This window comes from Bos indicus, chromosome 4 (assembly GCF_029378745.1).
Source record: "Bos indicus isolate NIAB-ARS_2022 breed Sahiwal x Tharparkar chromosome 4, NIAB-ARS_B.indTharparkar_mat_pri_1.0, whole genome shotgun sequence".
NCBI lineage: Eukaryota > Metazoa > Chordata > Mammalia > Artiodactyla > Bovidae > Bos > Bos indicus.
Window position 1 is genome coordinate 48,932,463 of NC_091763.1, and position 27,401 is coordinate 48,959,863.

At 38.2% G+C, this 27,401-nt stretch overlaps 1 protein-coding gene and 1 non-coding gene across 4 annotated transcripts in view; both read left to right on the plus strand.

Annotated features, from left to right (window-relative positions):
• The window catches only part of BCAP29 (B cell receptor associated protein 29), a 52,522-nt gene that overhangs the window by 14,005 nt on the left and 11,116 nt on the right, over nt 1-27,401 (plus strand). For all 3 annotated transcript variants that reach the window (XM_070787252.1, XM_019958683.2, XM_019958682.2), the window contains exons 4-6: nt 959-1,109; nt 2,534-2,669; nt 7,302-7,407. In XM_070787252.1, the coding sequence (XP_070643353.1) occupies nt 959-1,109; nt 2,534-2,669; nt 7,302-7,407 (393 nt within the window). The remainder of the gene's footprint in view (nt 1-958; nt 1,110-2,533; nt 2,670-7,301; nt 7,408-27,401) is intronic.
• Nucleotides 10,329-10,458, plus strand: LOC139182853 (small nucleolar RNA U109). The gene has a single exon (XR_011566422.1). It is a non-coding gene; the product is annotated as a small nucleolar RNA U109 (small nucleolar RNA).

A 27,401-nucleotide genomic window follows, 5' to 3' on the forward strand; every position in this document is an offset into this window, starting at 1 on the left:
ATCACCTCCACTAGCTTTGTTCATAGTGGTGCTTCTAAGGCCCACTTGACTTCACATTCCAGGATGTCTGGCTCTAGGTGAGTGATCACACCATCATGGTTATCTGGGTCATGAAGATCTTTTTTGTACAGTTCTTCTGTGTATTCTTGCCATCTCTTCTTAATATCTTCTGCTTCTGTTAGGTCCATACCATTTCTGTCCTTTATTGTGCCCATCTTTGCATGAAATGTTCCCTTGGTATCTCTAATTTTCTTGAAGAGATCTCTAGTCTTTCCCATTTTATTGTTTTCCTCTATTTATTTGCATTGATCACTCAGGAAGGCTTTCCTATCTCTCCTTGCTATTCTTTGGAACTCTGCATTTAAATGGATATATGTTTCCTTTTCTTCTTGCCTTTCTCTTCTCATCTTTTCTTAGCTATTTATAAGGCTACTTCAGACAACCATTTTGCCTTTTTGCTGTTTCTTTTTCTTGGAGATGGTCTTGATCACTGCCTCCTGTACAATGTCACAAACCTTCGTCCATAGTTCAGGCACCAGATCTAATCCCTTGAATCTATTTGTCACTTCCACTGTAAAAAAAAATTACAGTAGATGTAATAAAAATGCTAGTGCAATAAGAGAAATGGGTTAGCCTGGAATTGATTGTAATGGCATATGACCTATATATGTTATTGTCAGTAGGTTGAATTTTAATGCAGTGTAGCCAGATATTAGAGACAGTGCAGTGATGGTGACTCCTAGATCAATAGTAAAAAAGCAAAATACTGTTACATTCAAAGTTTACCACTGGCATCTATTTTGAGCGTAATATCCTCCCATGTATTATAAAGAGACCCTCTAGCTAAAGTTCATTATCTAAAAGTTAGGTCACTTGGGCTAAATCTGCTTTCTATTATATTAATAATCTTATATTCTTAAAAGCCAAAAGCAATGTGTTTCCTCTTTTTCTTTAATAGATGCTGTGAGAGAAGTAAGAAAATATTCCTCAACTCATACTATTGAAAAGAGCTCAGCCAGCAGACCTGCTGCCTATGAACATACACAAATGAAACTCTTCAGGTCTCAAAGAAATCTTTACATTTCTGGATTTTCATTATTTTTCTGGCTGTAAGTTTTTTTTAAGCACAATTTTAAAACATGATTTATGTTTCTCATTTTTTCCACCTACAGTGTAGATTTTTCTTCTGTACTATTTAGCACACTAACATCTTTTTTGAAAGAACTCAGATGGCAGACCCAAATAACAAATAATAATCCTGGCTTGTAGGTTTGATAGGCCCATAAGGTCCTGCAGGATCTCACCCCTGCTGCTCTCTGGAGCCTCCTCTTGTACTCTTTTCTGACACATATACCACCGTTGCACGCACACTGTCCTTTGCTGCTCCTTCATTCATTCATTATTGCAACAAATATTTATTGAGTTCCTTTTGTGTACCCAACTCCTCCCTACTTCAGGGTCTTCACACCAACTTTCCCTTCTGCCAAAACAGTCTTCCCTTCCCTCTCTGCCTGGTTAATTTCTACTCATCCTTAGCTCCTTTCTCAGGTAAGCTGAGACCTGTGACCATCATTTCCCCAAAGTAGGTAGGTCTCCTGTTGTACACTCCCATAGAACGTGTAGTGTATATACTTTTCTTCCAAGTGTCATTTAATTACTCATGGTTGTAATTAAATACTGTTTTAACTCTCACCTCCCCAACTAAAGCCTAAACCCTTTGAGAGCAGAGCCATTGTCTTGTTTCCAATTATATCCCCAATGCCTGGCATAGTAATTAACACTTAGCAGTTCTTGAATTGGATACTTGAAGATAATGATTACTATTAGTAACAATGGAGGTTACTCATCAATACAAGGAGAGTAATTTTTAGGTTTAGCCAGCCTTCTGCAGTGCTATTTTTATTTATTTATTTTGACTAAAAGGCATGTGGGATCTTATTTCCACAGCCAGGGATTGAATCCATGCCCCCGGCATTGGAAGCACGGGGGCTCAAGTCTTAACCACTGACCACAAGGGAAATCCTGCACAGTGCTGTTTACATAGCAGATTTTGATCTGAGGGGGAAATTTTCTTACTGGCCCTGCCACAATGTCCATAATTCTCTTTCTGCTCCTCCTGGCCAAAGTCCTCTACAGAGAAAAATAAGTAAATAAGTCCCACTGAACCCACATTCCAAAAGTTAGTCTTCTGGCAAAAATTTCAAAGAAATGAGGCACAGGCTTCTTTTAACTAGGACTTGGATTATGTATTTGTCTTCTTTAAACCCTGGAGGAGGAAATGGCAACCCACTCCAGTATTCTTGCCTAGAGAATGCCATGGACAGAGAAGCCTGGCAGGCTACAGTCCATGATGTCACAGAGAGTCAGACATGACTGAGTGACTGAACACACACTTCTTTAAACATCCTCCCTTGCTTAAACATTACCACACCCACACCTGAAGGGGAATTACTGGATAATTAGTGCTTAAAGTCACAGTTCTTGGGGATTAGTCTAATTATATACTACTCTGACATTTTTTTTATTTTCTTAGAGTGTTGAGACGTCTGGTTACCCTTATTACTCAGCTGGCAAAAGAGCTGTCACACAAAGGAGTACTTAAACATCAAGCAGAAAATATTAACCAGGCTGCCAAAAAATTCATGGAAGAAAATGAAAGACTGAAACGGGTATTTAATTTTTTAAAAAAAAACTGGTGTGAATGTTTTTGGTATTCCCAAGGGATGGTATATTTTTTTCAGCCTCAAAAAGAGCATTTTTATAAGTAGAAAATGACCATAAATAACAGTATTCTACAGTATGATTGTTCCAGAAGTATTTTATTATCTTTAGATTTGTGAGTTCTCAAAGTTTCCCTCAGTAGTAGATTAATGCCATTGGACCTACTTCCTATGATTCAAGGAGAAAACAGTTCTGGGAATATGAATTTTAGTTCCTTTATTACCGTTAATTTTACTTTATAACATAAGGCAAGTTTTAATAAGTCTCTCTTAAGTTTCCATTTCCCATTCAGTTGAATTACTGTTAAGACTTTGTGTGTGTCTGTGTGTTTTTCTTTAAATGATGTTTATATAAGAAGCAGAGAAAAATAGTTGATACAGATAGAAGATGGCATATAATATTTCAGTCTCTAATTTGGGTTATGTTGCTAATAATTCTTTGAGAACCCTAGGCTGTCTTTCCCCTGCTCCTCAGGGAGAGTGAAAATCAGGTACTGATGTTTTCCATGTTAAGTAAAAAGAACAAATGAGAAAATGGAAGATACAAAATTACTTTGGGTATTTTTTTTCTTAACTTTAAAATTTAGGAGTCAGATCTCAAGCTTGAGTGTTTTCAGTTCATGTTAAGCCCTATAACCTATGTTTTCGTAATTCTGCTTCTTAGGGAAAAAAGTCAAAAGAACCATTCAGAAGTGAAACATTTTCTTAAATAATTCCTAACAATGCAATAAGATTATTTCCCTATTACAGATTAATGAATTGCAATCAATTATGAATTACATCAAATTATATTTATGTGAGGGCTTCCCTGATAATTCAGTTGGTAAAGAATCCTCCTGCAATTCAAGAGACCCCAGTTCGATTCCTGGGTCGGGAAGATCTGCTGGAGAAGGGATAGGCTACCCACTCCAGTACTCCTGCGCTTCCCTTGTGGCTCAGCAAGTAAAGAATCCACCTTCAATGCGGGAGACCTGTGTTTGATCCCTGGATTGGGAAGATCTCCTGGAGAAGGGAAAGGCTACCCACTCCAGTATTCTGGCCTGGAGAATTCCATGGACTGCATAACCCATGGGGTCACGAAGAGCTGGACATGATTGAGCGACTTTCACTTTTCATATTTATGTAAAAAGTATTGTAAGTCTAACAGTAGAGAATTACCCAAATCCTAAAGCCCAGCCTCTTACAGAAAGAACTCTAAGCATCACCTTTTATTAATTCTGAAAGAGTTACCTATTAACTAGAACAATATAAAGCTCTCTAAAACTATTGTTGTTCATTTGCTAAGTCGTGTCTGATTCTTCACCATCCCATGGACTGCAGCACGCCGGGCTTCCCTGTCCTTCACTGTCTCTGGAGTTTGCTCGCACTCACGTCCATTGAGTTGGTGACGCTATCCAACCAACTCATCCTCTGTCACCCCCTTCTCCTCCTGCCTTCAGTCTTTCTCAGCATCAGGTTTTTTCCCAATGAGTTGACTCTTCGTATCATGTGGCCAAAGTATTAGAGCATCAGCTTTAGCATCAGTCCTTACAATGAATATTCAGGGTGGATTCCTTAAAGATTGACAAGGTTGATCTCCTTGCTGTCTAAAGGACTCTGAAGAGTCTTCTCCACTACCTATTAAATAAGGGAAAACTCATTGCAAAAAAAAATAATTTTGATGCTACAGTATCATGGTGACCTGTTCAAAAACCCATGTTTTATTTATGATGTCTGCCTTATTACCACTACACAAATAGGATTCAAAAATGTTTCTTTGGGTAGATTTTAACAGCATCTTTTAAGGAAACATTTAGAGAATAAGCACTGGTTTGTATGTTTACTTTTGTTCTGTTTTGAAAAAAGCTTTGGTCCATAGATGTCATGTAACTTTCCATTGGTCGTTAAGCTGTGTCAGTGTTTCTGTGTTCAGAGGCAAACAGTATGTCACCAGTGTTTCAGCAACACAGTCAGACTTATTTTGTATGTTAATATTATTTGCTTCATTTTCTGTCCTTTGATCTCATTTTATAATGGTAAAAACATCTCTTCATTCTCTATAAGAGACACATTATCTAATGGAAAGTGTTTTACCCTAAAGTTCAAGAGATTTGGGTGCCAGTCCCAAATCTGCCAGTAATTAATTAGCATTGTGATCTGCGGCCAGTCACCACATTTGTTCTGGGTCTCAAGTTTATAAATAATAGCTCACAGTATTCACAGGCTTCACAGTAAGGTATTAACTCTTTGAATTGTTGCAACCACCCTAGGAGGTTGGTGCTGTTACTATTTGCATTTTATAGATGAAGAAATGGAGGCACAGAAAGGTTAAGTGACTTGTATAAAATCATTCCACTAATAGGAGACAGAACTAAGATTTGAATCCAGGCAGGCAGCCTGCCTCTAGAATCCACACTCTAAACCACATTGTTTTGTTCCCTTCAATCATATGCTAGCCCATGAAATGACTTGCAGATGGTGCATGGGACCCCATTCTGCTATGATACTCAGTTAATGAAATAATTATGAAAGACCAATTAACTTATATATGACTGCTTTAAAATAACAACAGTGGTGGAGCTTTACTTCTTGTTTTTTCGCAGCCACTTAGGCAGGTGGGGTGAGGTGGGTAGGACAGTTTACATGTGCATTACTATAGCTAGTGGCTATAAAATTTCAGATTCCAGGGCTGTTGGTCTTTCTCCAGCATCAAGTTACACATAATTCAATAATAAAGTTGAACAGATTTATAGGTGCATTAGTGAAAGCTTATTTACAAGACCAACACCAAATTCAACTTTTCCAAGTCAGTGGCATATTAATTCAGGCAGTCAGTGTAAGCTTTCCTGTAACTCATTGGTTCTCTTCCAGTTTGGATAATCACTGAAGACTGTGCGAAATGAATTCAAGTGAAGTAAAAGTAAGGATTGTGTTGAAGTGGTCAACAGACCTGTAGAATTCAGAGGGATTTTTTTTCCCTAGTCTCTGCTCTTAAAAAAAAAATGTGTTTTTTTTTTATGTTAAAGATATGAGACTTGTTCGGTTTTAATAGGTACTTCAGTTCTTTATCTCTTAAAATTCTTGGAATTATATATTCATTCGAGTTTTAATTCCTCCTTTGGATCTGCCTGATCTCTGTTGTAGCACAGCAGTATTGTATTTGATCTTGTGCTGCAATATTTATGCTCATATCATCATTTCCACTAGCCTGAGTTTGCTAAGTCGCTTCAGTCATCTCCGACTCTGTGTGACCCCATAGACAGCAGCCCACCAGGCTCTCCCATCCCTGGGATTCTCCAGGCAAGAATACTGGAGTGGGTTGCCATTTCCTTCTCCAATGCATGAAAGTGAAAAGTGAAAGTGAAGTCGCTCAGTCATGTCTGACTCCTGTCGACCCCATGGACTACAGCCTACCAGGCTCCTCCGTCCATGGGATTTTCCAGGCAAGAGTACTGGAGTGGGTTGAATTGCCTTCTCCTCAAGCCTGAGTTTACCTGAGAGCAAAAGATTGTATTTCTGTTATATTTTTACTCCTAATACTACATAGTATTGTACAATATTTGCATGTAGTAGTAGCAGTGCTAAGTAGAACTTTGTTTTGTTTAATATATCAGTGTTTTAATGTCAGTTTACATTAGGAAAGGAATCACCCTGCAGTAGAAATTCTTTTCTATGTCTATTTTAAATTGTCCTGAGTTAATTTTTTTTCTTACTGTTGAGGTTTTCTGTATCAAATTGCTGCCTTTTTACTTAGTCAAATAACCCATGTCAATATGTACATGTTCTGTTTTTCAAACATTAATTTAACATCTTTAAACATCTTAAAATGTTCTTTTTAATGTCAGCTACTTACTTCTATTAACACTGATGATTTCCATCCAGGCTGTGAAATTTTTACCCCATGATGTTTTTATTTTAGTCAAATATTTTACTATTCAGATCTTAATTTTTCTTGCCTAGAAAAGATAAGCTACAAACATAAAACAAACACTTTAAAAGCCAGAATAGATTTGAAAATACAAATAATATTATGAAAGATTAACTGGATAAAAGTAATTTGGAGACCATTCAATGTAAATTAGGTAGAATTGTCCAAGCATAGAGGTGGCCCTGTCATACTCCACTTACCCATTTCTATCCTGAAAACATGTTCTTTTCTTACAAATCATCAATATAAACCTAGTCTGAGTAGACCGCTCTGCAGTTGGAACATAAAGGCTTTCCAAGTAATATTACCCTCAGAACTATTTTTTTCCCTTAGATTAACATCACATATTAAGGAAAAGGTATGTTTTATCTGAATACTTTTGAAAATATAATTTTAATTGTAGCCCAGCCAGAAACTCTTGTTATTTTCATGTCAGAGGTTTCAATCATAGAAGAAAGAGTGTGTGTGTGTGTGTGTGTGTGTGTGTGTGTGTGTTTACCAAAAACCCAAGTTTCTGTTAACAAAAGTTTACATTGTAAAAAAGTATAAAGCACTGAAAAGGACAAAGAATAAAGGCCAGTAATTTAAAATACATTATTTAGCTTTTTTCCTAAAAAAATGTCTGGCTATTACAATATAAGACTACTTCTTTCTATAACTTTGTTTTCTGATAGCTCTTGAAAAACTATGGCAAGGAAGAACACATTTTGGAAGCAGAAAATAAAAAACTAGAAGAAGACAAAGAAAAACTGAAAACTGAATTAAAGAAGGCTTCAGATGGTAACGTTATATGCCTGCACAAAAGTAGAAGTATCATATTTTATGCTGTTAAACTTCACTACTTTTGCTAAAACAAAACCAGTGGCTACATGTTCTTCTGGCTAAAATACCAAGGGTGACCTATTTACAAATTCCTGCTCAAATATGAAGATGAAACATTGTTTCAGCCAAGAGAAACATGCTCTGTTTTACAGACAAACATGTAGGTGTTTCAGATCTGTGTTGTAAATACAAATGTTCCTGCCTTAGCAAAAGACCTGTGTTCCTGAAAAGTTGCTTGTAAACACATTTGGAAAATTATCACAGTTTTTCATCATAGTACATTGCTGCTAAAAGAAGCAATGACAGGGGGAAAGTTTTGGTTATAAGATAAGGTTATAATATTAGGGCTTGAGATAAGCCCTAATATTTTCTACGTGCCAGATATAAGAAAAACGTTCCTTGAAAGAAATGGTACGGACAGAGTAAGCTACAGACTGGGGGGTGTCAGTAGAGAATTCAGTGTCTCATTCCAAAATACATTGCAATAAGGACTTGGGGTAGGGAGTCCCAACTCCCATTTCCCTGAAGGCAGCTATTTCTTCTGCATTTTTTGTTTTTTTGAAAAACAGTTGTTTTAGTATCTTCTTAGACAAGGAGGAACAAATTATTATTGCCTGCAGCTGCATAGCACTGAAAAGTTCTAAATCTGATGTCATCTAAGAAACTGCCTCAAAGTTGATGGCTTGACCCCTGAGCAACATTCCAGCTTATGACAGATAGTCCTTGATGTTGTCCAGATACTGGGAACCTCTCAGGCACAGTCAAGATAGTAATCAATGCATAGGCCTTCTCCAATTTCAGATCTCTTCCACTGCTTTGTGTTGGAAATAAATTGGAAAACATTCAGTAATTGAATAAAAAATACTTTATGCCATTTGTAAGTTTAGATTAAAAAAAAATAGGCCTCAGTATAAGTTTCTGTAATACATCTTGCTATTGTTAATTATGTATATTGTTTGGACAGAGTTGAGTTCATCAAGATGTATTTGCATTTGAAATGGAAAGCCTGAAGATAAATGCTAATTGCTTAAAAAAATTGGTAGGATATTTTTTCTGATATAAAGTATATAGTCACTTTCCTACTTCTTATTTAAAGTAAAAAATCATTTAGAAGCAGTAAGTTAAAAAATAATTTACTCTTCTAGACAAAATGGTAGATGGTGTGTTTGGAATAGTATAGCTCAAAATTCTAAATCTTCTCATAGTTGTACTTTTGGCTCTTCTGCAGTTCCAAACAATTTGGAACATTATCACGAAGTTTTAACATTTGTATGAAAATAAATTTAGTAATCAGACATTTCAAAAGAGAAATAGTGTTCTTTTTTTACCCAACACAAAATATTGCTGGTAATCCTTCTGAAGAATTCAAGGGACTATTTCCAAAATACCTTTAATTAGTTTAAAAAATTATTTTAAATTCCTGCTTTTTTAAATATCTGCCAAGGATCCTTTTCCTTAAGTTGTAAGCAGAGTAGGACAGAAATAAAAGGCAGACAAGAGTAGGTTGTGTGCCATGCTACCTCTCTTAACCCTGGCCAGCTTAGTTTTTTTCTCCCTTTGATTTTTAAAAAATCCAACTCATGTATTTTGAGTTTTAACTTCACAAGTCTGATATATAACTCTAAACTCAGTGTTATTTTGAGTAATATAAAGAAGCTCAATATTTCTTTGACAATTCAGATGTTTGGAGAAGATGAACTCTTTTATAATATAGGCATTTTGTTTATGATCTGATAACAAGCGATTCCAAGTTTCCTATTTAAAGTGTAGACTGCAGAACTACTTTCAAAGTGAATCAAGGTTGAGGTAAAAGCAGATTTTACCTGTTTGAGTATGTTCTGTTTGGTTTCTGCAAGGAGTGTAGTATTTTATGAACACATTTTATTTTAGATAACATTGTTACTGACCTTGAGAAGATCCAAGTTCCATTTCTAATGGAGGTATAACCCTGGCTGTGTTCTCTTGACCTATACTAGTCAAATTCATTCAGACAAGACTAAGAAATAAATTAGTAGTTCAAGGTATGGATGAGTTCAGCAGCACAATGCTTTGTATATAGTACCATTCAAATAATATTCATAGATTTCTATAAATTGAGAGTATTAAGACTGATGGTGCTTAAGAAATGTTTCAGGAAGTTCTCTTATATTTCAAAATTGAGTAGAAAGGCAGTGCGGTATATTTTTTAAAAGAGGTAAATAGAATATTGTTCTTATGCATGGTCTTACCCTTAGTGTTTCTTTTAATCTTGGTGAAACATTTTCTCCAAGTATATTAGTGGAAGTGAAGCACAGATACAAATGTCTATTTAAACTGATTCAATCCAAATTGGGAAAGTATTATTCTGAAAGCAGGTATTAAGAGCACTCACTCTATCAGCAGTGCCAAAATCTCCATCAGTTTTTAAACACCAGCTCAGATTTTTCACCAGTTAGTTAATTAAATTACCTGTGCTCCAATGCAGTCATATGACCCTAGTGAGCCAACGGAGAGCGTGCATGTCCCCAAGCATCCAATTTACACTCAAGACTAACTTAGTCAGGTGTAAGGACCTGATCTGTCATTTTTAATGATCTGTTTAATGGTAGCTCTGATGTCCCAGTGTGTGGAGTAATTGGGAAAGGGCACTGCCATGAAAATTGAGAACTTAAGCTCTGAAGAATTTACAAAGTTCACAAGCCCTCATAATAAAAAATAGACCTTGTATGTAGCGGAAAACTTTCTGATATCCAAGGAGATTGACTTCAAAAGATTCTTCCCAGGAGAGCTTCCCAGGATTTATTCTTAATACCTTCTCAGTACTTATTCTTAAAACTAGAAGAAATACATATCATTCAGTCATTGCATGCATCCAGGCAATGATTTTAAGTGTGACTGAGTTGTATATGAAAATGTCTGTTCCTCATTCCTTTAGGAGCAGAAGTATATCCATAGCATGCTACATTGAAAGTTCTCAGGACTGGCAGTCTAATAGTAGAAGTTGAGTACTAGTGTATGTCTCCTACATAAAGGGAAAAGGAAAAAAAAGTGACTAAGGCAAATTCCTTGACCCTGCCATTATTCTTTCTTCCTTTTCTTCCTTTCTTTTTCTTTCCATCAGCAATTTTGGGGGGAACTATTCAAATAACATTTATTGTAAGGTTGAATATAAGAATCTGCCACATTGCAGATGAATTCTTTACTAGCTGAGCCACCAGGGAAGTCCACGAATGCTGGAGAGGGTAGCCTATCCCTTCTCTAGCATATCTTCCTGACCCAGGAATAGAACCAGGGTCTCTTGCATTGCAAGTGGATTCTTTACCAGCTGAGCTACCAGGGAAGCCCATTCAAATAACTTCTTCATTGTAAGATCATTTAACATGGAGCATCAGTTCAGTTCAGTTCAGTTCAATCGCTCAGTCGTGTCCAACTCTGCAACCCCATGAATCGCAGCACACCAGGCCTCCCTGTCCATCACCAACTCCCGGAGTTCACCCAGACTCACGTCCATTGAATCAGTGATGCCATCCAGCCATCTCATCCTCTGTCGTCCCCTTCTCCTCCTGCCCCCAATCCCTCCCAGCATCAGAGTCTTTTCCAATGAGTCAACTCTTCCCATGAGGTGGCCAAAGTACTGCAGTTTCAGCTTTAGCATCATTCCTTCCAAAGAAATCACAGGGCTGATCTCCTTCAGAATGGACTGATTGGATCTCCTTGCAGTCCAAGGGACTCTCAAGAGTCTTCTCCAACACCACAGTTCAAAAGCATCAATTCTTCGGCGCTCAGCCTTCTTCACAGTCCAACTCTCACATCCATACATGACCACAGGAAAAACCATAGCCTTGACTAGACGAACCTTTGTTGGCAAAGTAATGTCTCTGCTTTTGAATATACTATCTAGGTTGGTCATAACTTTACTTCCAAGGAGTAAGCATCTTTTAATTTCATGGCTGCAGTCACCATCTGCAGTGATTTTGGAGCCCAAAAAATAACTGTCCTTAAAAAGCAACCTACTGAGGATAAAGCAATTTTTTATTTATTTTTCTTCTAGTTTTATTGAAATATAGTTGACAAATGGCACTGTATAAGTTTAAGGTGTGGGATTCCCAGGTGATTCAGTGGTCGAGAATCCACCTACCACTGCAAGAGATGCAGGAGACACCAGTAGGATCCCTGGGTTGGGAAGATCCCCTGGAGTAGGAAATGGCAGGCTACTCCAGTATTCTTGGCCTGGGAAATTCCATGAACAGAGGAGCCTGGCAGATTACAGTCCATAGGATCACAAAGAGTCAGACATGACTTAGCAACTAAGCACATATGCATGCAAGTTTAAGGTGTACAGTTTAATAATTTGATTTATCGATACATGCATCATGAAATGATTATCACAATGTTTAGTGAACATCCTTCATCTCATTACAAAATTAAAGAATAGAAAAAATTTTTTTTTCTTGTGTTGAGAACTCTTAGGATTTACTCTCTTAACAACTTTGGAAACTAACATACACCAGTGTTAATTATATTAATCATGTTGTACATTACATCCCTAGAACTTATAACTGAAAGTTGGCACATTTTGACTGCCTTCCTCTAATTCCCCCTCCCCCAACTCTGCTCTCTTTCTACGAGTGTGTTTTTGAAGTGTAATTGACTTATAGCACTATACTAGTTCCTTTAACACAACATAGTGATGTGATGTTTTAAACATTTCAAACTGATCACCACAGTAAGTCTTATTACCATGTCACCATACAAAGATAACACATAATTATTGACTGTATCCCCCACACTGTACATTTCATACCTGTGGCTTATTTATTTTGCAACTGAAAATTTACACTTCCTTTTTTTAAGTTTCTTCTAGGCTTCTCATTATTATTATTATTGTTGTTATAATGCAGGATGCAGGATCTAGTTCCCCAACCAGGGATCTGACCTATGCCCCTTGCAGTGGAAGGGCTGAGTCTTAACCACTAGACCACCTGGGAAGTCTGGAAATTTGTACTTCTTAATCTCCTCACCTGTTTCTTTCTTCTCCTTATCTTCCCCCTCACCAACCCTCACCCCTGGCGAACACTTGTTTTTCTCTCTATATATAACTTTGTATCTTGTTATGTTTGTTCATTTGTTTGCTTTTTTTATTGCACATAAAAGTGAAATAGTACAGTATTGGTCTTTCTCTGTCTGACTTATCTCACTTAGCCTACCTTCTAGGTCCAGCCATGTTGTAACAAATGGCAAGATCTCATTCTTTTTTATAGCTGAGTAATAATAATATTCTTGCCTGGGAAATCCCATGAACAGAGGAACCTGGCAGACTACAGTTCATGGTACCACAAAGAGTCAGACACAACTTAGCAACTAAACAACAACAACAAATATTCCATTGTGTGTGTGTGTGTGTGTGTGTGTGTCACATTTTTTTTACCCATTTATCTGTTGATGGGTAATTAGGTTGTTTCTATATCTTGGCTGTTGTAACTATCGCTATAGTGAGGTACATGTATCTTATGTTCTCTAATTGGTGTTTTAGTTTTCTTCAGATCAGATCAGATCAGTCGCTCAGTCGTGTCCGACTCTTTGCGACCCCATGAATCACAGCACACCAGGCCTCCCTGTCCATCACCGACTCCCGGAGTTCACTGAGACTCACATCCATCAAGTCAGTGATGCCATCCAGCCATCTCATCCTCTGTCGTCCCCTTCTCCTCCTGCCCCCAATCCCTCCCAGCATCAGAGTCTTTTCCAATGAGTTAACTCTTCCCATGAGGTGGCCAAAGTACTGGAGTTTCAGCTTCAGCATCATTCCTTCCAAAGAAATCCCAGGGCTGATCTCCTTCAGAATGGACTGGTTGGATCTCCTTGCAGTCCAAGGGACTCTCAAGAGTCTTCTCCAACACCACAGTTCAAAAGCATCAATTCTTCGGCACTCAGCCTTCTTTACAGTCCAACTCTCACATCCATACATGACCACAGGAAAAACCATAGCCTTGACTAGACGAACCTTTGTTGGCAAAGTAATGTCTCTGCTTTTGAATATGCTATCTAGGTTGGTCATAACTTTCCTTCCAAGGAGTAAGCGTCTTTTAATTTCATGGCTGCAGTCACCATCTGCAGTGATTTTGGAGCCCCGAAAAATAAAGTCTGACACTGTTTCCCCATATATTTCCCATGAAGTGGTGGGACCGGATGCCATGATCTTCGTTTTCTGAATGTTGAGCTTTAAGCCAACTTTTTCACTCTCCACTTTCACTTTCATCAAGAGGCTTTTGAGTTCCTCTTCACTTTCTGCCAGAAGGGTGGTGTCATCTGCATATCTGAGGTTATTGATATTTCTCCAGGCAATCCTGATTCCAGCTTGTGCTTCTTCCAGTCCAGCGTTTCTCATGATGTACTCTGCATAGAAGTTAAATAAACAGGGTGACAATATACAGCCTTGACGTACTCCTTTTCCTATTTGGAACCAGTCTGTTCCATGTCCAGTTCTAACTGTTGCTTCCTGACCTGCATACAAATTTCTCAAGAGGCAGATCAGGTGGTCTGGTATTCCCATCTCTTTCAGAATTTTCCACAGTTTATTTTGATCCACACAGTCAAAGGCTTTGGCATAGTCAATAAAATAGAAATAGATGTTTTTCTGGAACTCTCTTGCTTTTTCCATGATCCAGCAGATGTTGGCAATTTGATCTCTGGTCCCTCTGCCTTTTCTAAAACCAGCTTGAACATCAGGAAGTTCACGGTTCACATATTGCTGAAGCCTGGCTTGGAGAATTTTGAGCATTACTTTACTAGCGTGTGAGATGAGTGCAATTGTGCATTAGTTTGAGCATTCTTTGGCATTGCCTTTCTTTGGGATTGGAATGAAAACTGCCCTTTTCCAGTCCTGTGGCCACTGCTGAGTTTTCCAAATTTGCTGGCATATTGAGTGCAGCACTTTCACAGCATCATCTTTCAGGATTTGGAATAGCTCAACTGGAATTCTATCACCTCCACTAGCTTTGTTCGTAGTGATGCTTTCTAAGGCCCACTTGACTTCACATCCCAGGATGTCTGGCTCTAGGTGAATAATCACACCATTGTGATTATCTGGGTCGTGAAGATCTTTTTTGTACAGTTCTTCTGTGTATTCTTGCCATCTCTTCTTAATATCTTCTGCTTCTGTTAGGTCCATACCATTTCTGTCCTTTATTGAGCTCATCTTTGCATGAAATGTTCCTTTGGTATCTCTGATTTTCTTGAAGAGATCCCTAGTCTTTCCCATTCTGTTGTTTTCCTCTATTTCTTTGCATTGATCGCTGAAGAAGGCTTTCTTATCTCTTCTTGGTAATCTTTGGAACACTGCATTCAGATGTTTATATCTCTCCTTTTCTCCTTTGCTTTTCGCTTCTCTTCTTTTCACAGCTATTTGTAAGGCCCCCCCAGACAGCCGTTTTGCTTTTTTGCATTTCTTTTCTGTCGAAATGGTCTTGATCCCTGTCTCCTGTACAATGTCACGAACCTCATTCCATAGTTCATCAGGCACTCTATCAGATCTAGGCCCTTAAATCTATTTCTCACTTCCACTGTATAATCATAAGGGATTTAATGTAGGTCATACCTGAATACTTTCTTCAATTTAAGTCTGAATTTGACAATAAGGAGTTCATGGTCTGAGCCACAGTCAGCTCCTGGTCTTGTTTTTGCTGACTGTATAGAGCTTCTCCATCTTTGGCTGCGAAGAATATAATCAATCTGATTTCGGTGTTGACCATCTGGTGATGTCCATGTATAGAGTCTTCTCTTGTGTTGTTGGAAGAGGGTGTTTGTTATGACCAGTGCATTTTCTTGGCAAAACTCTATTAGTCTTTGCTCTGCTTCATTCCATATTCCAAGGCCAAATTTGCCTGTTACTCCAGGTGTTTCTTGACTTCCTACTTTTGCATTCCAGTCCCCTATAATGAAAAGGACATCTTTTTTGGGTGTTAGTTCTAAAAGGTCTTGTAGGTCTTCATAGAACCGTTCAACTTCAGCTTCTTCAGCATTTCTGGTTGGGGCATAAGCTTGGGTTACTGTGATATTAAATAGTTTGCCTTGGAAACAAACAAATCATTCTGTCGTTTTTGAGATTGCATCCAAGTACTGCATTTCGGACTCTTTTGTTGACCATGATGGCCACTCCATTTCCTCTGAGGGATTCCTGCCCACAGTAGTAAATATAATGGTCATCTGAGTTAAATTCACCCATTCCAGTCCATTTCAGTTCGCTGATTCCTAGAATGTCGGCATTCACTCTTGCCATCTCTTGTTTGACCACTTGCAATTTGCCTTGATTCATGGACCTGACATTCCAGGTTCCCATGCAATATTGCTCTTTACTTGTTTCTATCACCAGTCACATCCACAGCTGGGTACTGCTTTTGCTTTGGCTCCATCAGAGGAGTGCTATTGCTGGAGATAAAGCAAATTTTAAACGTTACTCAAAGTCTATACAAATAGAACAGAAACTGAGTGTAAAGGCCCATTCTGTGTACCTAAGTATTGGCAGCATATAACGGGGACCTTAGATTTGAATCAGGAAACGGAATCTTCTAATCCTATTTAAACTTCAAGTTTATTAACTAGTTATTTTATTCACCTCTCAACTAGTTTACTCAACTCTGTTCCTGGATAAAGGCTTCCATTTCACCATGGCTTACCTTAAAAAGAAATAACATTCTAGCATTTCCTTTTACAGACCAGTTTCTCTACCCTTAGCATGTTTGAGTTTTAAAAAAAAAAATCATCATCCTCTAAAGCCAGTAATACACAAGTCATAACTAACATGGGGACCAGAGAGTAAAAATAGTTGAAGTGCTTTACAAGAGAAATTGAAGATCAAGATAAGAGAAAATTATAGAAAAATTAATACTCTGTATATCAGTAACCCTGTGTTTCTGCCTCTTGAGTCTTAAACAAGAATAAGACAGATTTAAAACTGTGGGGTTTCTAGTTTCTTGCAAAGGAACTATTTGAGCCATCTATCTAGCTAAAAATAAATTCTCGAAGTCCAAACTAAGCATATCTTACAGTTGCAAATTCTTGTGGGTGTAAACTCAGCTATCTTTAACTTGCACTTATATCAAAGCCGCCATCTTATTTTTAATTTTGCAATGCTTTTTAAAAAATTGGTAGGTTTAGTCGTATTATGTTTTTTGCTTTATAACCTTTTAACAAATGTTTTTATGCTTCTTATCTGGAAATTTCTGCTTCTTTAATATCTCCTTTTCCTTTGAAGCAAAGTGCATATTTTAAAAAAATAGCATAGATTATTTGATGGATATGGCAATAGACTATATGTTATTAACAATACATCATTTATTTAAATCAAATATATGACCCATCCCTTTAGTCAGCTTTTAACTCTTAGGTTGGTTTTTTAATTTTTAAATAAAGGGTGTATTGCCATTTACTGTATATTATCTCTACATGCAGTTAGTAGTATTATCAAACAAGAAGAAGGAGACTTTCTTGCTGTGGACTATTTCCTAGAACAAATATGTCATAGTGATATATTCTCCCACTTGGTTCCCTGTCACATTCCCATTCAGTTGTAATGTTTTCCATTTTGTGAGCTTATCTATTTCCAGGCCCTTTTCATGTAAAATAAACTCTATAATTGTTATACAGTGACCAGTAGCTCCAGGGAAAATAGTAACTGAAGACAGAAACTCAAGGATGACTTTCATAGCATTGACAACGTGTGCTGTGCTTAGTTGCTCAGTCATGTTCGACTCTTTGTGGCCCCATGGACTCTGGCTCACCAGGCTCCTCTGTCCATGGGGATTCTCCGAGCAAGAATACTAGAATGGTGCCCTCCTCCAGGGGATTTTCCCAATCCAGGGATCAAACCCAGGTCTCCCACAATGCAGGCAGATTCTTTACCATCTGAGCCACCAGGGAAGCCCCAAAATACTGGAGTGAGTAGCCTATCCCTTCTCCAGGGGAACTTCCTGACCCAGGAATCAAAGTGGGGTCCCCTACATTGCAGGTGGATTCTTTACCAGCTTAACTACCCGGGAAGCCAGCAAGCGTAAGTGATACTACCTGAAGAAAAGCTTTCATTAGCTCTACAAAGGGGCATTACAGCAAGAGAAAATATTCTTTTCCCTGGAGAGCTTATAGCCTTGATGAATGGATCCAACATATATACATGAAGTGACTACAAATTATTCCTTCCTCTGTGTAACATATGAGTTAGTTTACAAAAAAAAAAAACTAGAATAGAGAATTCTAGATGCATACCAAATAATGGAATGTTCAGATGATTAAAATATAATCAAGCATAATTCTCTGAATATGTTGATAGACATATTGATTGAATCAGTTTGTTTCAGGTTTATGTGTAATTGCCGAGTGCAGTACAGAAATTAAACTGGACAACTCTAAAGACACTTTCGAAATGGATGGAAAGCATTCAGCCAAGAAAATGAGCTGAAAAAGGAAGAAAACCTTTCCTTCCTAAAGCGAAATCTCATTGCAGCATCCTGTATCTATATAATATTTGTTCTTTCTATAAGCAAAATAGATAAATGGGGAACTTCTTAGGCAGTTTCTTAAAATTTCAAGTGTAATTTGAGTCCTCTCCTCTCATGTTCTGATACTTTATTTTATAGTTCTTTTGAATAAATTGATAATCTAAGAGAATCTGATAAGACTTAAAAGTGTGTTTTAGCATAGGTATCAGCAAACTGGCCCATGGGTCAACTCCAGCTTGCTGCCTTGATTTTTAGAAATTAAATTTTATTGGAACAAAGCCCTGCTCATTCATTTACATGTTTTCTGGGCTGTGGAGTTAAGCAAACTAGGCAGACGCTGCATGGCCTAGAAAGCTAAAAATGTTTGCAATCTGGCCCTTACTGACTCCTGTTAAAGGTCTTTAAATAAAGAATACCTTTTTTAGTATAAATGAGATGCTATTGAAGAGATTGATTTCTGCCTTAATATTATTATAAAATTTGCTGTACACCTAAGTACTTGTTAAATGAATGTTGATTAGATAATTTAAGGAATTATGTATGCTTATATATAGTAAAACTAGTTCTTTTTTTATAGTCAGAGTCAATCGATTCTTTCAGTTCTGCATACATGATGATTTGTAAATTAGAGAGTTCGCGTGTTGCTTCTGCTTTCACATGAAATTGCTTTATAAAACATACTCTCGAAGCAGTATATATAAGCTATACCTACACAGTGCTTTGGAGAAGGCAATGGCACCCCATTCCAGTACTCTTGCCTGGAAAATCCCATGGACGGAGGAGCCTGGTAGGCTGCAGTCCATGCTAAGGGTCAGACATAACTGAGCAACTTCACTTTCACTTTTCACTTTCATGCACTGGAGAAGGAAATGGCAACCCACTCCAGTGTTCTTCCCTGGAAAATCCCGGGGACGGGGGAGCCTGGTGGGCTGCCGTCTATGGGGTTGCACAGACTCGGACACAACTTAAGTGACTTGGCAGCAGCACACAGTGCTTTGCCTAAAACGTACACCCTGATTTTCAAGTGCAAAACCAGCATATTTATATAATTTGTAATTATTCTTTGCTAAGCAACAGAGACAAAATTTTCTTAAATATATTACTTAGCAACCTAACTTAAGATTCATGAAAGAAGTCTTTATGCATTTATTGTTTCTTTTGCCAACAGCATAACATAGGTCTGATTTTATTTATTATAAAACCTGCTCATTGGTTCCTTGGTCCAGAGTCCCAGTAATCGTTATAAGTATCATCATGCCTTACATTCATGTCTTTTCTAAAACCCAAAAGCACTTCACCCACAAACCTCATTCATGTTCATAGTCCCCCAGAGGATAGTGGCAGGCACCGCATACCTAACAATAGGTAGAAAAATAGCTAACGATACCTAACACACACAAAATCATTCATTTCCCCTCTCTGCATATGAAAAATAGAGCTATTTTGGGTTTTATTCATTAATGTTTACTCTTTAGTATAATTATTTTTGCCCCTTTGTTTCCATTCCAAAAAATATCTTACTCCTTCTCATGCGAAGCAAGCAGTCTTCTAAAGCATGTCACTCTTGTTAGTTTGGCATCTTCACTTTGCCACTAGAGTGTCAACACCATCAATTTGATTTGGCATCTTCAGTGTTTAAAACTCTGTATTAGTTCCTGTTGCCTTTATAATAGCACTTCAGGAAGGCACACGTGGTCTTCTGTGATCTGCCCCCAGCATTATCTGCAGTTTTGCCAGTCCCACCCTTGTCCAGTCTTAATTTTAGGGAGACCTGGCGTGCTGCAGTTCATGGGGTCGCAAAGGTTGGACGCGACTGAGCAACTGAACTGAACTGAATTGAACTCTATTAAGTATGGGAGCATGTAGTTGTCCTAACAGTGGTGTTTCATCATTTTTCTCCTTTGACCCTTCGGACTGCAGGTCTGTCTGCCTCTACTGCCCTCATCCTTCAGCTTCCCTGTCACCACCTCTAAGAAGCCTCCCTGAAACTCCCTCCTTTCAAGCTGGGTTGAATGGCCTCCTTCTGGACCTCCATAGTTCTGTGTGGATGTGTATTTAGTAGTGTACTCTGTAGAAATTATTTTTCATTTTTTATGTTTCTTACTAGATTGTAAGTGCTGGGAAGGCAGCTGCTGCTGCTGCTGCTAAGTCACTTCAGTCGTGTCCGACTCTGTGTGACCCCATAGGTGGCAGCCCACAAGGCTCCGCTGTCCCTGGGATTCTCCAGGCAAGAACACTGGAGTGGGTTGCCATTTCCTTCTCCAATGCATGAAAATGAAAAGTGAAAGTGAAGTGTCTCAGTTGTGTCCGACTCTTAGCAACCCCATGGACTGAAGCCTGCCAGGTTCCTCCGTCCATGGGATTTTCCAAGCAAGAGTACTGGAGTGGGGTGCCGTTGCCTTCTCTGGGAAGGCAGGGCCACATCTAAATCAACTTTTTGTCCCTAGCACACACACAGTATTCCAGGCCGGGTAGCTAACAGATACTAACAAATCTCACCCCCAAATACTGATGCTCTCTCTTCCCTCCTTATCCAATTTAGATTTCAAGGTTCATCATAATTAGGCTCTTGCAAACTACTTACCTCCTTTTTCCTCCAATCTCCCCTCCCCCCACCACCCTCATCATCTATTTCCCTTGTGTCTCTCAAGGTCTGAGCCTTGGTGATAGTCTACTTATCCATCTACTTTGTACCTGCACACAAGCATCTCAAGATGGCTGAAAGAACTAACTTTTTGTTTTAAATATACAGTCACTGCATTCAGATGGTCCCTAAACACCGTTACAGTCCTATTGCACTTATCTAAATTCTTCACTTTTTCACTCTCCAGAACTGTTTTAGATCTTTTCATCTCACTTCTAAATCCATCCTACTTCATTGAACTCAGAATTAAAAGAAAGTCATCTTCTTACCACCAAAACTACCATCCTTCCCCAACTGGACTCAAACTCTGAATGTTGTTGGGTTACAAGTTTTAGTCCCTCTTCTACTGCTGTGACTCTCAACCCAGTTATCCTTCTCAAGCGCTCTTGTTTTCTGCAATTACTTCCTCACTTCCTATCACCCTACAGGCATCCTCTGACACCTCCTATCCCAAAAGATAAAAGTAAAAACCTCTTTTGTCTCATATTCCTTCACTTACTGCCCCATTTCTCTGTTCTGCTTCACGGCAGACTTTTTTTTCCTTTTAACTTTTTATTCAGACATGATAAATTCAAATCACAGAAGAGACACAGAAATACTACCAAGAAAAGCCCTGTAGCCCTCCCTCAGTTACCCAAATGATAACATCTTACATTGGCCCTCTCCTTTTCTCTCTCTTCATATTTTCCTTATTATTTTTACAGTTTCCAAGTGGTGATTTTCTAATTTCCTTATTCCTTCTCTGTTTAGTAAATGCCATTCTGTTGTTAAAGGAGGAGCTTTTTCATTTTTCCCACAGTTATTTATTGATTTGCCTATTTAATGTATTCAGTAGATTTTATTTTGTAGTTCAGATTGTCTCAGATTTGGCCAATGGGAGTCTTTTCAAGCTGGATTCCCTATCATTTTGTCATGCCCCCATTCTGTAAGCATTTCCATTCTGGTATAACTTTGGTATTCCTAGGTTATCTTGTACTTTTCCTCCTCCATCCTTTGAATCAACCATTTCATTAGTGAGCCTTAAAGTGAAGAGTGGTATGTAGAAAGTAAGATCTGGACCCTCAGTGTGCTACTGGGGTGTTATTGCTATTTATAGCCTAAGATTAAGAAGTAGGGGGTTATACCCTATATCCTTGAGGACAGAGTATCCGAATAAATGATTGATGCTCTTCTGCGGGGCACTGTTGTGGGGTTTTTAGGCATAGGAGTGAGCAGTCTCTTTGACATCACTGTGGACAGTGAACTAGAGTAGCCAAGAAACAAGGTGAGGAATCCATTTCAGTAGAGATGAAGAGAGTGGTAATAGTGACTGAGTAAAGTGGATAGAATGGATTTATTTATATTTATTTATATCAGAAAAACTCATGGATATCCACTTTGTACTTCAGATTATAATTTAATACTACTTGTTTTGTTGTTCAGGTCATTTTTTTCAGCTTTAGTCATTGGGAACTCCTTCAGTTGACTCCTGTATCTCCTTGATGTATCCTCCTCATCATGGATTTTTTTTTTTTTTTTTTGCTTTATCTTTTTCTTAAGTACATCATTCTAACTCTACAAGATACTCCAGGCTTGTATATATCTTGTATATATCTTGCCCCATTACTAAAATAAGTATTTTCTGGTTTTGTTTTTTTCTTAACTCAATTCTGTGATAGTATTTGCTTTTGGTTTTTAATTCTAAATTAGCATGAGATATTTGTAACAACTATATTTTTATCAAAATATCATGAGTGGTCCTTTTGCTTTGTGAATTTCCAGCTAGCCTGAATTTTTTTTCATTAAAGATATAATTGGGTTTAGTTGAAACCAGGATTCCTATCAAGTGATTAAAATGGTCCTCCATTGTTTACCTGACATTTATTGTATTTTCAAAACTGAACTGATTCCACACAAGTGGATTTTTCACATGCTTAAAGCTTAGACTTTTCATTTGTCTGCTCTTTAATTCCTTCAAGGAACATATTTTAAATACCCAACAAACGCTAGGCACAGTGCTGGGTGCTCAGAATAGAAAGATAAGAAACACCTTCATTTTTTTTTCTTTTAGTTTTTAAAAACATGTTTGGCTACCCTGGTCTTTGTTGCTGCACTCGGGCTTTCTCTAGTTGTGGCAAGCAGGGCTGCTCTCTTGTTGTGGAACGTGGTCTCTAGGGTGCAGGGGTTCAGTAGTGGCACATGAGCTCAGTAGTTGCAGCGCACAGGCTTATTAGTTGCTCTGTGGCACGTGGAATCTTCCTGGGGCCAGGGATCGAAGCCATATACCCTACATTGGCAGGCAGATTCTTAACCACTGGACCACCAGGGAAGTCCAACTTTGTTTCTTGAGTAGTCAGCAGTCTGCTGGGGACATAGTTTGTTGTTGTTGTTGAGTTGCTAAGTCGTGTCCAACTCTTTGCAACTCCATGAACTGTAGCCCGCCAGGCTCCTCAGTTTATGGGATTCTCCAGGCAAGAATACTGGAATGGGTTGTCATTTCCTTCTCCAGGGGGTTCTTCCTGACCCAGGGATCAAACCCACATCTCCAGCATTGCAGGCAGATTCTTTACCACTGAGCCACCAGGGAAGCCCAGGGATATAGTTACATTTCAGCGTAAGTGATAAAATTAAGCTCAAGGTGAAATAGAAACCAACAGAAGAGATCAAAAATAATTTCTTGACATTTTAAAGGATAAATATTAATTAGCCAGATGAAGTAGGAGAGAATGAGTCAGGCAAGGAGGTTAAAGGAGATGAGCAAGGATGTTTTAAGAAAATGAGCAGCATGTAACTGAAAGAGTAGTACTTTCTGAAATACTACAAGGAACTCACTGTGACTGGACTGTAAAATAAGATGGAGGCGGTGATACAAGTTGAAAAGTAGGTCTCAGATCCATCATAAAGGGTCTCGTGAGCCATGTTTACATGTTACATCTGAGGGGCACTGTTGTGGGGTTTTTAGGCATAGGAGCGAGCAGTCTCTTTGACATCACTGTGGACAATGAACTAGAGTAGCCAAGAAACAAGGTGAGGAATCCATTTCAGTAGAGAAAAAGAGAGTGGTAATAGTGACTGAGCGAAGTGGATAGAATGGAGAGAGATAAAGAAAGTAGAACCAACACACCTTATCAACATATGGGTGTGCGGTTAAAAGAAAGTAGGTAATGTTTGAAGTAAAAAATAAAACAGACCTTACCTACATGTACCTGACAAGATAGTCACATACAAAAACAAGCATAATATAATTAAAACCACAACTTACATCCCTTACTTAACAGATGTTTGTGTGTCCTTTCCAAGAATTTTGAAATTATTACTGTAGATTAATGGTCCAGTGATGATCCCTGTAAAGGAACAGTACATATAAGGATTAAGTATACTGAATAGTCTGGTATGTCACTCTCGAGTTCTCAAAAATAGAACCAAGTGGACTGAAAAAAAATCAAAAGCAGATGTATGAACACTTTTCAAATTAGTTTTCCTCTAGTGCAGTCCTTCGGAGAAGGCAATGGCACCCCACTCCAGTACTTTTGCCTAGAAAATCCCATGGACGGAGGAGCCTGGTGGGCTGCAGTCCAGGGGGTCGCTAGAGTCGGACACGACTGAGCGACTTCACTTTCACTTTTCACTTTCATGCATTGGAGAAGGAAATGGCAACCCACTCCAGTGTTCTTGCCTGGAGAATCCCAGGGATGGGGAGCCTGGTGGGCTGGCGTCTGTAGGGTCGCACAGAGTCGGACACGACTGAAGCGACTTAGCAGCAGCAGTAGCGGTATACCTCGTATACCACAGCCAACTTGAGCTCCCTTGCCAATGGGTCTAAAAATGTTTTTTTATGTTCCTGGCAGAGTTTAGTTGATACTGTCTGTTATCTCAGATATAAATCATAATGATACATTTACACAGCGCATCGGTCTCACCAACTTCCCACTGTGCAAATAGCTCAATAAATGTAAGTTTGGCATTTGGAAAACCACAGATGTTTTTGGCCTGCTTACATGTCGTTTTACACAAACATTTTGGCTTACTACATGTCACTGTAATATTAATTAGAGTTTTCTTTATATTAATGATTTGTGCCTCTAAAAGTTCCCAGTGAGCATAACTGAACCTGTCCAGTAATCTCATGAAATATCTCAATATTTCCATACCACTACTGGAAAGTGATAGCTCAGTTTGGCAGATGGGAAAATTGAAATAGTGACTTAGATGTATCACCTCAAGCCTCCTTGTCTGATGTCTTCCTTATATATGCTATTTCCAAAATAACATGGTTTGAAATAAAACAAGAAGCATATTCAAATGTCAGATAACAACTTTATGTAATTGCTTAGTCATAAAGGCAGTTCCAGAAGGAGGTAGAAGACAACCAAAACAGAATATTGTAGTTTTTATAAAATGAGAGGTAAAGAAAGGACTGGGAAACAGTCCAGAAGACTCTTAGACAGTAACAGCCTCTCCTAATTGGAGTAAATCAGTAAGCTAGTAATCATTAGGTTTAGTAATATCCACTGAAATACAAAATAAAATAAGAAACACAGTTCATGCCTTGACTTGATAAGTGCTAGAAAAACAGGATTTGCCTGCAGTTGTTTTGTTATATCTTTGTACTTTCTTCATAATCAGAAGAAACTTCTGGATAGGCTGTACACATGGTTTCTAGCTTTTCTGACAGATTCGTAGGGTCACCTGATTCATTCTTTGTCCTAACAATTCATAAGAAAATAGTATCTTTTAATAAGAAAGTTGTAATAGTATTTTTTAATGAGTTGATATATGATTTATTAAATCTCCTAATTAATTTATTCATGTCAGAAATTTAAATATAAGTCATTTTTAACATTAAGAACTGTTCAAACAAGCTCCTGATCAACATTTTTAAAACCACTATTACAGACTACTCAGATATTACTAAGTTGTAGAATCTTCTTTGCTTTTTATATACCCAAGTCAAGACTCTTAAACATTTTTAGTAAGGAAGGTCCTGAAGATGACACCATGCTCTGTTTTTTCGAGTATCTTCTGCTGCTGCTGCTGCTGCTGCTGCTAAGTCGCTTCAGTTGTGTCCGACTCTGTGCGACCCCATAGATGGCAGCCCACCAGGCTCCTCCAATCCTGGGATTCTCCAGGCAAGAACACTGGAGTGGGTTGCTATTTCCTTCTCCAATGCATGAAAGTGAAAAGTGAAAGTGAAGTCACTCAGTTGTGTCTGACTCTTAGCGACCCCATGGACTGCAGCCCACCAGGCTCCTCCATCCCTGGGATTCTCCAGGCAAGAACACTGGAGTGGGTTGCTATTTCCTTCTCCAGTGCATGAAAGTGAAAAGTGAAAGTGAAATCACTCAGTTGCGTCCAACTCTTAGCCATCCCACGGACTGCAGCCCACCAGGCGCCTCCGTCCATGGGATTTTCCAGGCAAGAGCACTGGAGTGGGCTGCCATTGCCTTCTCCACGAGTGTCTTCTAGGAAATGCCTTATGCCCAAGTTGAAAACTAACGCATTATGTTTATGTTGTGGCTATGGGTCCTTACGAAATCTAACTACCAGAAATCTCTCTTCCACATCCAACCCATGCCTTTCTTTACTAAGTGACACATTAAAGTTGTCAAATTCAGTTTTTAATACCTAATTTAGATTTATGGATCTATAGAAGTAATGTGAGGAAATTATAAAGCTATGCTGTCTAATATCACCAGCCATTAGTTATGTATGGCTATTTAAATCAGAATTTAATTTAAATTTAATTTAAAACCCAGTTCTTCTGTTGCGCTGGCCATATTTAAAGTGTTGCGCAGGGAACTCAGCCCAGTGCTCTGTGATGACCTAGAGAAGTAGGATGGAGGGAGTAAGAGAGAGGCTCACGAGGGAAGGAGTATACGTATACATATAACCAATTCATACAATGTTGTACAGCAGAAAGTAACACAATATTGTGAAGCAATTGTATTCCAATTACAAAAATTTTTTAAATAAAGTGCTCGACAGCCATATAAAGCTAGTGGCTTCCATATTGGACAGCACAGATGTAGAACAATGCAGAGTTTAATTAGACAAAATAGTCAAGAAAGTATTGATACAAAAGGTACTTCAGTTGATAGTGACTTACACATTTATATATAAAAATGCCCATATGATGGCTTCTCAGGAGGGAAGACAATCAAACTGTTTATAAAGAGAACCTAAAATTTAATTTCATTTTGCAAAAAAAGTGACTTAAGTTTTATAAATCCCACTTTCTTTCCTCAAATCCTACCCTCAAAGATTTACAAATGTAGAACTTCTGAAGCCTGCATGTGCAGAATTGTATGTAGAGCTAGTTCAGGATTCCCAGAATTTCTCCAGTCCATCTTACACAACTCTTCCCTTCTGCACATTTGCTCACTGGCTTCTACACAAAGTGTTGACTTGGCATGTTGAAGTAATGTCTTTAAACACCACTTATATACCCCATATTTTTCTACTTTGTATAAGAAAGTGATCATTCTTAAGGAAATAGAGTCGCCCATCTCTTAGTAAAAATGATAAAATATTTTTCCCACCCTCAAGTTTTTTCAAAAGCAGACCCTTCTGATAAGTTGAATTCAGTAATGCTTGAGTCCAGGCTGAACCTGGGTAAATCTGGAACATCTTGTGCCAGAAACTGTTGGGGGCATAGTCAAAGGACATAAATGCCAGCCTGAAAGGGGTTCCCCCTGGCCAGACCTGGGGGAAATGAAGTATATTCATGAGTTATAAATCATTTTTAAAAATAGGAATCTATTTTTAGTTCATACTGATGGTGGATGGATGGATATGAAAGAAAGGAAGACTCTTCTTTATACTACAGTGCTGACTGATAAATTTGGATTGAATGGTGA